Here is a 17245-nt window from a genome sequence, read left to right as displayed (position 1 = left end):
CACCACCTCTTCCAACCCATCCTTGCCCATCCAGCTGCCGCTCATCACCTCCGAGACAGTCTAATGCAAATCCCACTGTCGACTTCCAGGCTACCTAATATCTCCATCTTTCAGAAATATTACATCATGCTTAGGGCGCTTAAAACCATGCGTCGAAACATGCTACGCAGCGAAGCCGTGTCTTCTGGTACCCACCACTCACATACTTATCCACCCATCCTTCACATATCCTTTCGATGGATGCCATCGGCTGTTTCACAAATGTATACCGATACGTGATGGGTCTTTCCCAGTGGCGATGCTCAGCCCGATGATGGCCTGCACTCGATGCAGACGTGGTAGGTACATAGCCTTGAGGTCGCCTTCCAGGCCTCAGCTCGAAGTATGCCTTGTGCAAAATATTGAGCCGCCGCACACCTGCCGTCTCTCATACACTGCCACTTTTATCGAACGCTATCCTCACAATTCTAAGAATGACTGCGATCGACTTACGGCTGTTGAGACTTGAAGTAGACCAAGAAGTCTCCTCACTCCGCAAAGAGCAGCAACAGTTGGCTGGTGGCCCTCAATGGTATATGATCCTCCCTTAGCACTGAAAGCCGTGGCTAAGAGATTGAATTTTAGCTGGGAAAACTACGTGTCGGTTTCTCTCACCGACGCAAGCGATCAACCCAACATTCGGGACAGCCTTTAAGTGGCGCTGGAGACAATCGGGCTGTTGATTCTCCCTCAAACAATGCCCAGGGAGAGGGTTCTGGATCTGTTGCGAATATTCCTGCCAGATGTCCTCCAGGTAGAGCTTCGCTTGGGACAAATGATGCACCGGGACCCTCCATGACCGGAAATGGCGCCAATGTCCTTGGTCTCGATGTCATCCATGAGCCAAAGTCGAGACCCATTGCCGATATCATCTTTGTACATGGACTAGGTGGCCACAGTCACAAAACCTGGTCCAAGGACCGCAATATCAACTTTTTCTGGCCGGGCTTATGGCTTCCGAACGACCCGCAACTCAGCAAAGCCAGGCTGTTCACTTATGGTTATGATTCTCAATTGCTCGGACCTAAAAGTGTCGCGAATATCATGGGTTTCGCAAGGTCACTATTGTTCGACATGCGATATGGCAGGGGTAACCGAGTGAACAGTCTGAGAATCGGCGAGGCACCCATCGTGTTTGTTGCTCATTCCATGGGTGGCTTAGTCGTCAAGAAAGCATACCTGATGGCCCAGAATGATCAAAACTGTGCAAAGATTTCCCGATCAATCTTGGGCATCATCTTTCTGTCGACGCCCCATCGGGGTTCCAATCTGAGCCTGGTACTTAATCTGACATTGAGGGCCACCTTCCAACCTGAAAAATCCTTTGTCAAAGAACTGGAACGAAACTCATCAGCTATCGAGGACATCAACGACCAATTTCGTCACGTTGCCCCAAATCTCTCTATTGTTTCTTTTTACGAGGAACATGCCACACCCGTACTCGGGAAGCGTCTCATGATCGTACAGAGGGACTCCGCCATCTTGGGCTACATCAACGAGGATTCAAGGGGACTACCCGCTGATCACCACACAATTTGCAAATTCGATAGCGAAGAAGATTCGAAATATAGAATAGTGAGGGACACTTTGAAAGATCTCGTGGAGAAGTTGGAGAATGGCACCTTCCGAACACCTAATGTCGGATCTCTGGTCACCAGAAAAGATATTGGAAAGATTCTTGGCCTCTCCCGCACTCCTGCTGAGGATTTCAACTCTCTCCGAAAGCGCTGGGTGCCAGGAAGTTGCGAATGGTTCTTACAGGATTCTGGAACTCAGCTCTGGCTCACAAACCCCTCCGACTCTCATCTGATATGGTACAATGCACCACCAGCGTATGGAAAGTCAGTCCTCTCGAGCTATGTCATTCACTACCTCCAAGGACAAGGCCACCACTGTCAGTACTATTTCTTCAACTTTGGAGATCAAACGAGACGATCGATAAGCGGGATGTTGAGGTCACTGGCGCATCAAATCTCTTCGATTATACCCGAATACAGGGAGGAGATATTCACGACGTGTGCCGAAGACACTGGCTTCGACGAGAAGGATTACCGCTTCCTATGGCACAAATTGTTTGAGACTCTCCTGTTCTGCAAAACTTTCCCCCGCCCACTTTTCTGGGTTATTGATGGCCTAGACGAGTCAGAGTCGTCCCAGACGGTCGTTGAATTGTTGGCCGCAGCCCTTTCACAGGCACAAATTCAAATAAAGGTCTTGGTCACAAGTCGGCGGACAGAAGCACTCGCATGGGAGATCAATAAAGCCCAGCGCCTTCTCAGAGTCAACGTCATTGATGGGGATGGGCACAACCACAACGACGGCGACATCAAGCTTTTGCTTGACAGAGAACTTGAACATCTTCCTGGAAACACAGCTATTCGAGAGCGACTTCGGCAGGAGATTTTGAACCGGGCAAGCGGCAACTTTCTCTGGGTGAGTATCGTTCTCGACAATCTGTACAAATGCCAAACCGAAAGCGAGATTCGAGCCATGTTGGAACAAATACCCGAGAACATGACGAAAATGTACTCACAAATGCTGCTTTCGATTACCGAGAACGTCAATAAACGAAGAGTCAAATTGGCAAAAGAGTTGCTCCAGTGGGTGGTTTGTGCACCACAACCTTTAACTCTGGATCAATTAAGGGACGGCATCAGCAAAGAATATCCCGACATCTTAGACCTCAAGAAGACAGTTCGTGATGTCTGTGGCCACTTCATTTTCATCAGTAACACAAACCATGTCATGATGATACACCAAACTGCTCGCGACTTCCTGACGAATGATTTCAATGGGATCAGCGAACTGGATCGTCAAAGCGCCAGCAGTGCTGTCTTAATAAAAAGTCTCTCCAGCATCAGTAACCCTTCTACTCGCGCTTGGGCCATCGGCGCGAAGGGGAGCCTGTCAATCCGAGTGGAGCTCGAAGCTCAACATCCGTTCTCACTTTATGCTGCCAACTCGTGGTTCCACTACCTTGAATATGCCGGTTCTATTTCCGAGGAGGCACTTGAAGCACTGGACACATTTTTCAGCGGTCCCTATGTGCTTGATTGGATCTACATTCTCACTGTCTTGGACCAAGTCAGCGCGTTGGCTAGAGCCGGAAGCGCTCTGTTAACGTTTGTTAGCAGCAACCACGGGCGCAAGATTTCAATGGACCATCGGCTACCAACCTTTGAGCTCCTCGGGAACTGGGGGACAGACCTGATGAGGATAGCAGCAAAATTTAGCCGATATCTCACGGCGCAGCCGTATGCAATCTATGAGATAATTCCAGCTTTGTCTCCCTCGACTTCAATGATCAACCGCCAATTCCGGCAGTGCAAGGGTCCAAAGATCACGATATCCGGTCAAAATGAGTCGTGGACAGACGTATTCGGGCGATTTTCACTTTCTCAGGACGAGATAGCCTTGAAGATTGTGTCATCCGGGGCTCACCTCGCTGTGCTTACAAGAGGTGGCATTACACATGTATGGAGCTCCACTGATTTCAAAGGGATATGCACACTCCGCCATGATGAACCCGTGGTAGATATGTGTATGAACCACCGGGGTGACATGCTTGTAACCTACGGCCTAAGCACAACGATCGTCTGGGACGTCCCTGCAGGCACCGTGCGTCTTCGAGTGCCAAACATAGGAAACAGCAGAGCAATGTCGCTTACGTTTGCAATGAATGACCAGCGCGTCCTGGCCGCAGCAGATGACAGTGTGGTCAGGTTCTTGGATATTGCGGAGGATGGTGCGGCGTGGAAGGTCCTTGATGGGTCTGTACTCAAAGAGAATCCTCGAACCGACTTGATCATCATGAATAGTCCGAGTTGCGTGGTTTTCAATGCAAGTGGTACACAGATTGGAGTCTGCTATAGGTCATTCCCACTGACGGTCTGGGACTTGAACAGAGCTACGATCATTCGTCGGTGTTTGAGGCCAGTCGTTCACTCAGATCCTGCGTCAAACTCCTCACCAACTTGGTTCCCAGTGGAGTTCTTCAATTGGAATCCTGTCACTGGTCACATCATTGGCTGGTACAAGGGCAACAACCTTTTCAAATGGCACCCCATCACGGATGAGACTCACGAAGTCCCCGCTTGTGTCGATGGATTGGTTTGCAGTCCGAATGGGAAATCATTTGTGACGAGTAACAGTGACGGGATTGTCCAGCTCTGGGACTTTGCGTCTTTCACCGTGACATACCAACTTTCCTCGGGAGACTTGATCAGTGGTTTATGCTTCAGCCCGGATTCCGAGCGGTTTTATGACATCCGGGGATCGACCATCACTGCATGGGAGCCCGGTGGGTTGGCTCAGCTCTCAGGGCCAGGCGAGGCTTTCGGCGGCCCTGCCTGTGAGAAGCAAGGGACAGCAATGTGCAGCGTACGCCAAGTAAAAGTGCCACAATCCCCAAGTCTTATCGCCATCTCCTCAGCTCCAAATGGCCTACGGTATGTGACGGCCAATGATCATGGCGAGGTTCATCTGGCGGACGTGCGAGACACATTCAAGATTGAACTGACAAGTTTCCCCAATTTTGTCTGCGTTTCTCACCTGGTCTGGAGTCCAAGAGGCGGCATGATTGTTGTTGCCGACCTCACAGCCGATGTCCGCATAATGCAGATCGACAACAGTACCTCCAGCCAGCTCAAGCATACACATGTTCAACTCATCCAACGGCCAAAGTTGAACCTCGAAGGTGGCGCTATACATCAAATGCTAGTCGACTTTTCGTCAAAAATGCTTCTTGTTCTTACCGACAACCTTGCTCAATTGTGGAGTATCCATGACTGCCGCGTAAAGACTTCTGCTCCCATGATCGGGGCTGCTCAACATGGTTGGCTCAATCATCCTACCAACCATGACCTGTTCTTGGGAGTTGGGCCTGAGCATATCAGGGTATTTCAATGGTCCAGCTTACAGCAGATGTACCAGATCAAGCTCAGTAGTACCCTTTTTTCTCTGGTGAGGCAGCCGGCACATATTCCTCCAATGGACGAAACAAGCCATAATCTCACTGCGGATGATTCATCAAACTCAAGACAAGAACCAGCTATGAAGATCAGCAAGGCCATGTTCACACAGGACGGCAAGCATATTCTCATATATCTCAGAGAAAACATCACTGGAAGTAAGGCTCGGAAAAAACTACTTGTTTTACAGGTCAAGGCAATGGACGCAGCTACCAATCTGGGCAAGGAAGCGGTGCTCGAGTGCATGAAGGTTGGGAGCGATCTGTTGGATATCCTTGAAGTTCCTTTGGGAATATTACCGGGAGAGCAGCTAATCTTCTTCGATTGTGACTTTTGGCTATGCTCGGTCGACCTCACTCGACAAGCGGACATGGATGTTAGGCGTCACTACTTCATCCCAAGAGACTGGACGAGCATTGAAGGTCTAGCACAGAGCTTGGTCATGCCAGAAGGGACCTTGCTCTGTATCCAGGAAGGCAATGTTGTGACGATCAGGAGCAATCTGATTAGTATCGGGTTTTAAAGCCGTGGCCAGTGAGGCTCACAGCGGTCGTCCAGCATGAATGTAAGAAGCGACACATCTGTTGTTGCTCTGAGGTCTGACTCCTTGACAGAGGAACCGTGATCTCGTATTTATTGAGGTGCATTGTGTACAGAGACACTTCTCTTGTACCCCTTGGAATATTTCAGCACCCGCCAGGTTTTGTTAATGGAGGTGGATCATTGCATACCAACCCCCACACCAATCCCTTTCTCCCTTTATATCAACATATCTGTTACAGTAAGGGAGCCTCAATCTTGGTTCTCGAGCAGCGTGACTGCGACCTTGAAAAGACTCACAGTGCCTGTGGGATAACCATTGCGGATGTCTTCTCCTCCTCAGAGAGCAACCCGGTCTCTTCGAACTGGCTGACATGTCGCGACAGTCCTTGTTATCATCACATTTTCTAGACCAGGGAAACCATGGAACAAAGGAATGGCGAAGATGGCTCAAAGCCGGTCGTCGAGACAGCACCTGTCCCGTATACGGTATTTTGGCCTATTCAGAAACGGTTGCTCATTGCACTCCTTGGGTTTGGTACCATCACTTCCCCACTGACAGCTACGATATATTTTCCTCTTCTGCCTCTTCTACGAGAGCACTTTCACACCACGACACAGGCCATCAATCTCACCCTGACGATCTATATCATCTTCCAAGCAATCTCTCCGGCGGTATTCGGACCACTGTCGGACAACATGGGCCGGAGACCGGCATACCTATTCACCCTGTCGCTGTACATGGCGGCGAACCTGGGCTTAGCTCTCAACAGGAACCACTACGGGGTCTTGCTGGGATTGAGAGCAATCCAGAGCCTGGGGGCAAGTGCCGCTTACGCCATCAGCTTTGGTGTTGTTGCAGATGTCTGTGTGCCGAGTGAAAGGGGCAGGATGCTGGGACCAGTGAGCATGGCGTTGAACCTGGGGGCATGTATTGGCCCAGTGGTCGGTGGATGGGTCGCATATTCCAGCGGCAGCTTCGAATGGATCTTTTGGGTCCTGGTCATTGTGGGCGGGCTGCTCTTATTCTTTGTCGGAACCTTCTTACCGGAGACAGCTCGATCGCTTGTGGGCGATGGGGCACAGCGACCAAGCCTACCACTGTGGGAATGGACGTGGTTGCGTATGATTCAGCGACTTACTCCAATCGACCTGCTAAGGAGGAGCACGAAAAGAGGGCGTGAGTCTTTGCGAGGAAGGCCAGACGAGGACCCGGGATCGCCATCGTATCCAAAGTTGGTCTCGCGGCTACGGGTGAGCAACCCACTCACCTGCCTGCGGATCATTTTCCACCTCGACACTTTCTTCGTGCTCTGAATGCATGGGTCGTTCTACACGGTGGACTACTCGCTTGTTGCCGCCATCCCAGACATCTACAAACAATCTATCACTTCAATGAGCTCCAGATCGGGCTGACATACCTGCCGCGCGGCGTCGGAATCATCGTGGGCGGTTATTGCATTGGCAGGGTCATGGATTTCAACTACAAAGCCACGGCTAGGCAGATCAATTGGAGTATCGACAGTGTATCAGGTGACGACCTGGGGGAGTTTCCGATCGAACGGGCTCGCGTCCGCGGGAGCGGCTGGCTCCTGCTCGTTTCCACCGCCGGCCTTGTCGGATACGGCTGGGCTGTACACTATCACGTCCACGTGTCCGTCTTGCTGATCTTGCAGTTCATGCAGGGATTCTGGGGGACGTGTTTCTACACCGTCTACAACACGTTGCTGGTCGATGTATTTCCGCAAAGTCCGAGCACCGCCGCCGCCGCGGCGAGTATCACGAGATGTGCCATGGCGGCTGCAGGCGTTGCAGTGTTGCAACCTCTACTCGACGCCGCAGGGAGAGGCTGGTACTTTACCGTCCTGGGGTTATGGAGTGGCAGTTTTGGCGGGGTGGCGTTGTGGTGTATCAAGAAAAAAGGCAGGGGTTGGAGAAAGCGGCGTTTGGATAGAACCAGAGTGGCCGAGTCGTCTCCCGTTGTCGTGGGGGAAATATCAAACTAGACCTGAGTAGTAAAGTAAGTCATCCTGATCAGTATAATGGCAGGGTTCATAGGAGTGGATATCTGTCTACATGCCCAAGTATGCCTCATAATTCACTTGTTGCGAGGTATTCGGCAGTAACCTCCACCTCGGAGTATAAAATGCCGAATCGGACTTGTCGACCAAAATCGGCCTCGGCACATTATTCCTCCGCTCCGTAGACCCGCATCCTCGAACCTCCGCAATAATGTCACCAACACTGCTCCTCTCATCCACGCCCCTTAACGGCATCAAGGCCACCAACCAGCTCCTGTCTCGGACGCAGCATGGGCACGAGACTTGTTCGCCACTGATTTACCTCTCCGCCACTGTCAGGAAGGCCATACCTCGTACTCGCAGGCCAGGCCTCCCTAGTGAGTGAATTTGTATCTTCTCTTCGACGACCGGTACCGGGCCGTTTTCAGGAGAAGCAGCTGCATTCATGCATGTCCGTGGTATGTGGTGCGTGGTGCGTGGTGGATCTGACGTCGCACCACCATGGTTGTTCTCTTTGATGTGTAGGTACAGATTCAGGACCTCGGTCCGGGATCAAGGACAAGGGTGAGTGAATGAGTAAGAGAGCAAGGGAGTGTCGTCTGAAGAATCGGGATGTGGAAGACCGTGTTGGGAAGTATATATTCCTAGGGTTTATCGCTGTGGATCTTCTTTGTATGAGTGCAGTGATGGTCTAAGACTACGTCTACGTCGACCCCAGGTTCAAGTCCACTGTGAAATTCATTAGAAGACAACTCGACTACCCATACCTCGTCCATCGTTCATCATTGACATCGCACAGCCATAGGAGAGATACCCGAGGCACCATGTCTCCCCATTCAAAGGCGACGGCAGAACAGGACGAGACATCGCACGACCCTACCGCCGTGAGCAACCCGTCCAGCGTCACGGGCAGACTGTGCACTTGGATCCACGACATCACCATCGACTCGATCCCCGACGACGTGGTGCGGCGCGCAAAGTACCTGATCCTCGATGGCATCGCCTGCGGCCTGGTCGCCGCGCACCTCCCCTGGTCCGAGATCGCGGCGCGCGCCATCTTCAACATGGAGCCCGAGGGCCAGTGCACCGTCATCGGCTGGGGTGGCGTCAACAAAAAACTGTCCCCGCTCGCAGCGAGTATCTTGAACAGCACCTTCATCCAGGGCTTCGAGCTCGACGACTACCACTCCACGGCGCCGTTGCACTCGTGCTCCATTCTCGTCCCCGCGCTGTTCGCCGCCGTCGAGGCGGACACTTCGTACACCTTCTCGGGCCAGGACTACCTCAGGGCGTTTATCGTCGGCTGCGAAGTCGGGCCTCGAGTCGGACTGGCCCTCCATGGCGCTGACCTCCTCTCTCGTGGCTGGCACTCGGGTGCCGTACAAGGACCCTCGGCGTCTGCCGCGGCAGTGTCCTCCCTTCTGGGCTTGCCGCCTGGACATGTGGAGTCCGCGCTGGGGATAGCCTGCACACAAGCAGGAGGCCTGATGTCGGCGCAGTTCGGCTCCATGGCCAAACGCATGCAACACGGGTTCGCGTCGCGCAACGGGCTCTTTGCCGCCCTGCTCGCCAAGGAAGGGTACACGGGGATCCAGGAGGTTTACGAGACGCCGTACGGCGGGTTTTTGTCCATGTTCTCTGAAGGAGTGACCAAGTTCACGCTCAAGTCCCTCCCTGACGAGCTGGTCAGCGGGCTCGGCGAGAGGTGGGAACTGCAGGGGATCCGGATCAAGCTGCACGCGGCCATGGCAGCGCTGCACGGGACGATCGACTGCATCGAGAAGCTGCAGCGGGAGCACGAGTCGCTCTTCGCGGCCGACAACCTGGACAAGATCGAGGCCATTACGACGCAGCACTCGAAGCCGGCCTTTGAGCACGGCGGCTGGACCGCCCCGCCGGACAAGCCGCTGACCCCGACGGCCGCGCAGATGTCGATTCAGTACGCCGCCGCGGCGCAGCTGGTCGACCGCACGGTGCTGATGGCGCAGTTCGGCGCCGACCGGCTCAACCGCCCTCAGCTGCGCGCGCTCATGGCCAAAATCACCCCGACGCACAACCCAGAGTTTGATAGCGACCGGCGCAAGGGGTGGCGGACCGTGGTGACGGTGCGGTTTTCAAGCCAAGAAACGGTCGAGGCCACGGTCGAGGGCCCCAAGGGCATCATGCCCCCCGCGACCGACGAGGATATTGTGACAAAGTGGCGCATGCTGGTGCAGGACTTGCTCGACGAGGAGCGAAGGGAGCAGATCGAAAATTGCGTTTTGGGGTTGGACACGCTGGGCGACGTGAGAGAGTTGATTGCCTTGTTGGAGGGCGCGGTTGGGTGTCCTATCGTTGTCTGAAGCTGTTCTCTCTTTCCCTCTCTTGCTCTCCCACACACACTCACACACCGCCTTTGTCCGAGGAGCCACTCACTGGATGTTCCGCGGTTGGTGACAAGGCGGTGTATAGGATGGAGAAAGGGAAAATTGGAATTTCTTCGTTGCGAGACACATCAGTCAGTACTCAGTCAGACAAGGGCAGGCATGACAGGTCTTTGGCACAACATTCCTAAGGACATTCCCAGTCGCCAGTGTCGGCACCGCCTCGTCACTCTGAGCCCCTCGGCGGTGATACTGGTCGGGTATCGTCAAAGTCCACTCTACCCTTTAGTTCCTGTGATCCTAGGCTTGGAGAGCACACAAAGTCGTATTTCCCGATCATAGGTAGGTAGTCCCACACCATTGAGACCTGGACACTGGTTGGTACTGGAGTTCTTGGTACGTGTTCCCCAATCATTCCGATCACTCATCATCGATACTTCTTCGCATGAGCGTGTGCGGGTCACAGACTCACACATCGCCGTATAGCTTTGCTCGACCGATAGCTGCGCGTGGGCAGCCTAACCGCTCGCCTCTCCGCACCTGCACCAACTTCGACGGTCTCGACTCTGACAAGTTATTCCAAACCCTCGCCTCGCCTCAACCGTCAACAGTTTCTTCCAAATGGACATCTTAATTCAGCTGGCGAGCGTCGTCCCCAGAGAACCGATGCTCGAGAACCGATTCAAATGTGTCACACACGCACACAAGTACCGAGAGTCTGGACTTCGATTCGAATCGAATCGATTGTGGTACCTACACCACATCACATCAACTACCTAGGTAGCAATCGACGGGCGGGCGGACGGAAGGGCCACTCTTGTGTGCGCACACACAGAGTGATCGAGATCCGAGATCTATTCGCCATGCCGTTGTTTATAGATTGACGGACCTTTGGTCGTTGGACAGGACCAGATCGATCAAATTGGGTCGGATTGACGGTCCCATCACCGACACCTCACGTATCTGGGTACAAGGTATGGGGAGAGAGAGGTGAGGTGCCACCTCAGAGACGAGGATTTGTTTGACAAGCAAACAAGGGCAGGTCGTGCCGTCGCCGTTCGTCGTTTGTCGTTCGTCATCCGTCTTCGGCGCGAAGGTGACACAGCAGCGGCTCGCGGATTTTTCGAGAAGCAGACAGAGTGGTGAAGATGCTGAAACCGACCGACCCCAACTCGTCCTGTCAGGGCCAGGGAGGGGGAGGGGATCGCAGGGCAAGGAAATGGTCCCGTCCCGACGTTGAGAGTGACAGTGACACGGTGCCTCCCACCTCCCTCGCCATGGTCGAGTCGTTGTGTATCCTCAACCGCATCTTCGCCTCTTCCACACAAAAGGCAGTGTCCCGAGTGGACTCTTTACTTCGTGATGTCTGACATTTTCACCGCCCTCATCCTCGCTCCCGCCATCGCTGGGTGCGGATCCTCGAGTTGTCAAGTCAAGTCAGTCAATCAGGCATTACCCGCTGGATAACAGGTGGACGGTGCACATCTCGTGTGTTTTGAAAAAAAGTGCTGCTGGATTAGATAGATATATCGAACTCGACTCTTCACCTCGCCTCCGCCGCGCACATCCATCACTTACCATAACACCTCGTCATCGCCACTGCAAGTTCATGGTCCTAGGATCCTTTCCTTGCTGTCACGGTTCTTGTCGTGTGGTGTGTACACTTTTTGTCACGAACGACCTTGCATTTTGCCTCGACCATCAGGATCGTTGTCACCTCGAGCAGCGAACAATCGCCACTTACCAAACGCCAACAACATCTCAAACGAATACCAGTGATAAAGAATGGACGACCAGTATAAAAGCCGATCCGGGTCTGGCGCTGGATTCCATCTCTCGCCCTTCTCCTCCTCATACTCACACCCATACAACAACGCGTGTACCAAGCCCGTCAAGAAAGCCACGGGAAAGAGACAACCAAGCGAGAGTAAATATACGTCTACGACGCAGATCCTCGAGAAGAACAGGACGTCGAGCAGACATCCGACCACTCCAAATCCGCGCAAGCATTCCAAAATGCCAAAGTGTGCATACTGCGGGAACCAGTCCGACCACTACTCGTGCAATTGCGGGTCGGAATATGCCAGCACGTCGTCGGTCGATCAGAACCCCACGTCGTTGAACGACCCCAAGCCAGAGATGGGCGTCTCGGCCTCGGTCGCAGGGATGAGGTCGGGTTCTCCGTCGTATACGTCGACTCAATCCAAGCATTATGTCGGTAGTAAGGGCAGTGGGTCCTCGAGCAGTCGGGATCGGAGATGAGTCTTCCACGTTGCGGCTTCATATGCTTCTGTCAGATTTGTCAGCTGTGGTGGTTGTGGCCGAGTCAGATACATTCGGCGATGGAGAAACGGTCACAGGGACTTTTGTCAACACGACATAGCGTGGACTGGCGGAATGCACACACACAGGGGAGTAGAACCTGGCCAGAGCTAGCAGAGCTAGGAAGGTCCTGGCGTTAACGGATAGACTCTGGCAAATAGACAAACAGACAGACCAACAAAACTTGATAGGTTCCCAAGTCTTCTTCAATGATCCAGCTGTTGTCTTTTTCTTCGTCACCCACCAGCACAGCGTCTAGGGCATGAACAAGCCACGACCCTACGGCTCCATCATAGGGATTGGAAATGAAGTGGCATTCATGAATACTGCTAACCTTCCTCCCTTCCTGAAGTTGTATATACCTTTGTGTCTGGTTTCGCCACAGCGGGGAGGGTGATATCAACCATCGCATTGCAGACTACAGCACGGCATGCTTTTCCAATCTACCTGTTCCCTCCTCGAGTCCCACCGACGCTTTATCGTTGCACCCAGGAACCTCCCTCCTTTAGGAATATCACGTTCGGCGCACTCTTCACCTTGAGGATGCTCATTCCAAACTTGCCGAGCTTCGGACACCCGGCGGCAATCTTCTCGACATCGGCCAGGCTCGCCACGGCCAGACCAGATTTCCAGTCCTCCCCTTCCTCCTTGGCTTTGTCGGGCACTCCGACAATCTCGATCCCCTCCAACACCGAAGCCACTCCCTTATACTGCAGACCTTCGGCCAATTTGCTGGCCCAGCCTTCTTCGAGAAGAACGCTGACGGTGATGTCGACCAGACCAGGTTGCTCGCCTCCCGCACATGCATAGGCCACCTCACCCACCTCGACGGGACGGAGCGACCACATGGCCAAATTCAGGATCTTCAAGCTCTTCAACTGGCCTCCAAAGCTCAGACTCTCGAACCTCTTCCTCGCCGCGGTAGGTGCTCGTCCGTCGCTGGCAAACGGCAGAATCCCTTCGTTGACGGCCTTCTTCTCTTTCCCGGCTTCCCCTTCAGCCGCCTCAGCGTCTTCGGCGAGCTGATCCTGCCGTTCAGGGACAAAGTCAAAGCTGGCACCCACCAGGCCCTTGACAATAAGGTTGGGCAGTTCCTCTCCTTGCACTCGGGCTAGGAAGTCGCTGTCTTCGTGTCCACGAAACGTGTAGCTGACTTCGACAAGTTTCAATCCCTCACCAGCGCTCCCCTTGGCACGATCTTCGAGGATCGCACCCACACTCTTGAAAAACCCGGGTCGTGCGAATGAATCAATGATATGCAGTTCTTGCAGATTCGGCAGACACTCGAAAAACTTTTCTGCATCCTTTCGGGACGCCTCATCAAGACCGTCGATCAAGCAGCTGAAGAATGTGACACTCCGAACATTTGGCAAGGAGCGGGCAAGTCGAGTCAGAAAGGGTGGTGTGCCAGGGAAGCCCAACCCAAAGAGCTCAAAGGTAAGATGCGTGATGGATTTCGGCAGATCTGGCAGTGGTGCTTGAGTCACGATGGCGTCGCTATGGGTCTGCACCATGGTTTGGTACTCGTCGAGCTTGATGTCGGCGGTGAACGTGAGTTCTCTCAGACGAGAAGCATGCGGAGGGAAGTCTGGGAGCTGGAATTCCTTCAGGGGAATCTGTGCGGCCAGAGGGTATGACCCAGGATCTTGAAGCTGCGGAGGTGCCGCATCTGTCGAGGACGCACCGTTTGCGACTCCAGCCATTGCGGATTTTGACGTGGTGAGGTGCAATATCTCGACTTGGGGTTTGTGGTGTTCTTTTCTTCTATCTGCAGTCTTGCACCCGTCCGTCGCCGTACACCCGGAGAGTGCAAGAGTACTGATCAAACAAGCCTCCTACGTACGAAACCAAATATGGATCTCTGAATAAGCAAACTCTCGATCGCGGCCTCCCGATGTAGCCGTCAGATAGAGGGGGGGAAAGAGCAGAAAGACCAGATTTGACAGAGAGACGCAGGTTGATTGGGATATATCTCAGAAGATTATTTATTGTCGTTCTCATTTTTTCTTGTTCATCCCCCCTCGTCTCGCTTGACGATATGCCGTGCTTCGGCGGGATTCCACCAGCATCTTGCGGACGGCCGCATGATAGCTCTGCGTCTGCTGGATACGACACTGTTCGCTCGCCCACCATGCTTACTTTACCCCTCAAACCAAAAAAACCAGGGGAGGAGAACGAAAAGCTGTCCCGCAAATTGTGGTCCCCTGGCGTGGCTGGGCGGCGCGGGGAAGGCCTTGCAGGGATGATGAATGAAAGAGAGGACGAGGATCGGCCGGATACATCAGCAGTGGTGGCAGGGTAGCAAGGTAGCAGGAAAACAAGCAAGTCTCAGTGGTCCAGTGGACCAGGCGGCCAGGCAGGCATTTTGTCGCAGAACCGAGAACGGTTCGGAGGAATGGCAAGCAAGAGTGATTGAAAATTGGTGACGAGTCTCCATTGGATTCAGTAATACCGAAAATAAGTGAATGTTGATGGAGAGTACTTATCGTCTGACAAAAACAATTTTCTGGCATTCCAGGTGCAGTTCGCACAAGGTTTGATCTACATGCGTACGAGGTCGTTACCTACTGTCTACATCGAAACATTTGTACAGCAAAAGCATTGGGCGGCATTGGTCAAAATCACTGTATTGATTTCATCTCATGGGCAGCTATTTACTCGTGACATTACGTATCCGCCTAGCATTTGCGGTACATCAAGGGGATCGGCGTCAGAACAAGGCGTAACTCATCAATCATGAATCGCTGGAAAGGCTCTCCATCATGTGCCTTCCTTTCGCGGCCGAACGACATCCCAGTGGCGCAAGTGAATAAAGAGTATTCCAAAACCAGATCACGCCGAATGTGGTGTATCCATGGCGAATGTGGTGAACCGCAATGGTCGCGCACATCATATTCCATAACCAGGCGTATCAGTCCGTGCCCTCGAGTCACTCCGCTCAGTTGAGTTGAGGCTCACAGATGCCGTCGATGATTGCGAGGTAGTTTCAACCAAGATTGAGCTGGACGTAGGCCGATTTATGTGCATAGCCCGATTCTGGGGATGCGGCGTCTTGACCGGTATGCTCCGTCCAAGTAATCAGCATCTTCCACCCTCCGTTGGACACGTCTTCGGCACCAAAGTATCCCGCATGCACACCACCAGCGTAGATATAACCCTGGGCAGGAGAATCGATCTTGGCGAGGACTTGCTCGTCAGACCACTTGGCATTCACAATGTTTTCCATGTCGAGATCCTTGCCCTCCCCATTCAGGTCGAGGTCCAAATAGCGGTAATAGAAAGTATTGTCAGCCAGAGTGTTGAGGTAAACCATGAGAAAACCCCGCATGGCAGGGACATAGATGACGTCTAGATCTTGAACCAAGACATCGAGCATAACAGCCGTCGAGTTGGACGAGGGTACATCTTTGACCCAGGAGCCACCGTTCCAGTATTCGTAGGTCGACAAGTCGGTGTATCCAGTTGGAATGGTTCTCGCCACAAGGACGCCATTGTCGCCTTTTCCAAAGAGGTAAATGTGGCCATCATTGCCGCCAGACCCAGAGGGCCCCCAGGAACGCATCCCGCCCAAAGTCCCAAAGGAGACTTGGTCTTGGTTGTAGAGCTGTCGAACAACACGGTCGGCAGACGGCCCATAAGTTGGATCGACAGAGACCAAAAGAATAGAGTTGCCAACGTCATTAAAGACTGCCGCCTGTGTGGTCATATCTACAACATCATACACCAGTGCTGGGTAAAGCAAAGCATGGCTTGCGTTGAGCGGGATCAGGGAAGATTCAGGCCATACTGCATATCGATACCCATTCCCGGACAGATCAATGTTGAAGGATTCTTCTCCGGTCGTCATGGGAGCAAACCCTCGCATTCTGCCAACGTCATCCTGCCATTCGCCAACATTGTCCACGAGATTGAGTGGCCCTCCATAAAGGGCCTTCATTCCGTCATCTGTGGCTACCGAGCTTGACACAAACCCGACCATCTGGCTGCTGCCTGAGGTTTGATCGATCTGGAAACTGGCAGTGTCGCAAAAGATGAAAAGATGAGTCCCGTTGATCGTCCCCCCTTTCCCACCATCACGAGACATATGGGGTACGACCTTCATGTCTGCCAATTTTGCGTCGGTGTGCACATGGTTGGAGGTCCAGGACCCTGTGTCATCTGCTATTGGGTATTGTGTGATGAGGTCGGTGTTGATCCCTGGGACCAAGAGATTGCTCGCAAGCTTCTGTGGGCTTGCAGGCACATGGCTCACATATTGTGTCGTAGGCTTGTTTGTGGAGCTACCGAGCAATCTGAAGTCTCCTACACGAAGCGAAGGCGTAGAGTCCCCGAGGCTGGAACGAGGCATCAGCACAGGAGGGGAAGCAGTTGGCGAAGAGCAGCCTGAAGCTGAAGGAATGACTGTCGCGCCGACCAGATGAATTGTTGCTGAGCTCGGATTATCCAAAGAGGACTTTAGATAGCAGTCATCTGCGTCGTCAACGCGGTCTGGTGCAAAGACGAACCCGGCGCAATGGGTATCGCTAAGATTTTTCTTGTTGTAGGCTTCGCACTGTGCCAAACATTCTTCGAAAGAACCAGCCAGAACAAAGGGGTAGATGTTTTGAGCGGGAAAGTCCCCATCACAGATAAGTGTGTATTTGGCGCCATTGGGAGCAGCACTGACAATAGTCGAGCCATTCACAGCGTTACAAGGTAGGCTTCCAGGGAGAGGGGTGGCAACGGCGCAATGAGCACCAGAGCAAGGAGTGGCTGAGTTTGCATAGACGGAGCTGATTCTGGCTTTGTAGGGGATAGGATATTTAGTGGTCCGAGCTGGTCCATCTCGACCTGCGAGACCCGGATGCAATTCATGGAAGCTGTGTGGATAGGCGGCGGAAAGATAAAGAAGAGAGAGGAAAAGATAGATCAGCAGCATCAAGCTGGACGAGGAGAAGAAGGAGCGCATGGCGCAATCTATATTCCTTTGATCAGTACCCACGTCTCTTGC

The 17245-nt window shown here is 53.1% G+C and overlaps 6 protein-coding genes across 6 annotated transcripts; 4 read left to right on the top strand and 2 right to left on the bottom strand.

Moving 5' to 3' along the window:
* Positions 1-834: 834 nt before the first annotated feature.
* On the top strand, positions 835-5532 carry AYO20_00450 (hypothetical protein; the record flags this gene model as incomplete). The annotated part of the gene is made up of 1 exon (XM_022638761.1): positions 835-5532. One exon carries the CDS (start codon positions 835-837, stop codon positions 5530-5532), a length of 4698 nt encoding a protein of 1565 aa, XP_022505044.1.
* A 440-nt stretch (positions 5533-5972) lies between these two features.
* Positions 5973-7555, top strand: AYO20_00449 (hypothetical protein; the record flags this gene model as incomplete). Its single annotated transcript, XM_022638760.1, has 2 exons — positions 5973-6803; positions 6956-7555. 2 exons carry the CDS (start codon positions 5973-5975, stop codon positions 7553-7555), a joined length of 1431 nt encoding a protein of 476 aa, XP_022505043.1.
* An 839-nt stretch (positions 7556-8394) lies between these two features.
* Positions 8395-9912, top strand: AYO20_00448 (hypothetical protein; the record flags this gene model as incomplete). Its single annotated transcript, XM_022638759.1, has 1 exon — positions 8395-9912. One exon carries the CDS (start codon positions 8395-8397, stop codon positions 9910-9912), a length of 1518 nt encoding a protein of 505 aa, XP_022505042.1.
* Positions 9913-11718: 1806 nt separating this feature from the next.
* On the top strand, positions 11719-12195 carry AYO20_00447 (hypothetical protein; the record flags this gene model as incomplete). The annotated part of the gene is made up of 1 exon (XM_022638758.1): positions 11719-12195. The coding sequence occupies one exon, from the start codon at positions 11719-11721 to the stop codon at positions 12193-12195; it is 477 nt and encodes a 158-aa protein (XP_022505041.1).
* A 536-nt stretch (positions 12196-12731) lies between these two features.
* Positions 12732-13958, bottom strand: AYO20_00446 (hypothetical protein; the record flags this gene model as incomplete). The annotated part of the gene is made up of 1 exon (XM_022638757.1): positions 12732-13958. One exon carries the CDS (start codon positions 13956-13958, stop codon positions 12732-12734), a length of 1227 nt encoding a protein of 408 aa, XP_022505040.1.
* Positions 13959-15241: 1283 nt separating this feature from the next.
* AYO20_00445 (hypothetical protein) lies at positions 15242-17203 on the bottom strand (the record flags this gene model as incomplete). The annotated part of the gene is made up of 1 exon (XM_022638756.1): positions 15242-17203. One exon carries the CDS (start codon positions 17201-17203, stop codon positions 15242-15244), a length of 1962 nt encoding a protein of 653 aa, XP_022505039.1.
* Between the last annotated feature and the right edge of the window lie 42 nt (positions 17204-17245).

The sequence above is a fragment of the Fonsecaea nubica genome (genome assembly GCF_001646965.1).
Source record: "Fonsecaea nubica strain CBS 269.64 chromosome Unknown Scaff2, whole genome shotgun sequence".
In the NCBI taxonomy this organism is placed as follows: domain Eukaryota; kingdom Fungi; phylum Ascomycota; class Eurotiomycetes; order Chaetothyriales; family Herpotrichiellaceae; genus Fonsecaea; species Fonsecaea nubica.
Note: the sequence above shows the minus strand (reverse complement) of the source record. Positions and strands in the feature narration are given on the sequence as shown.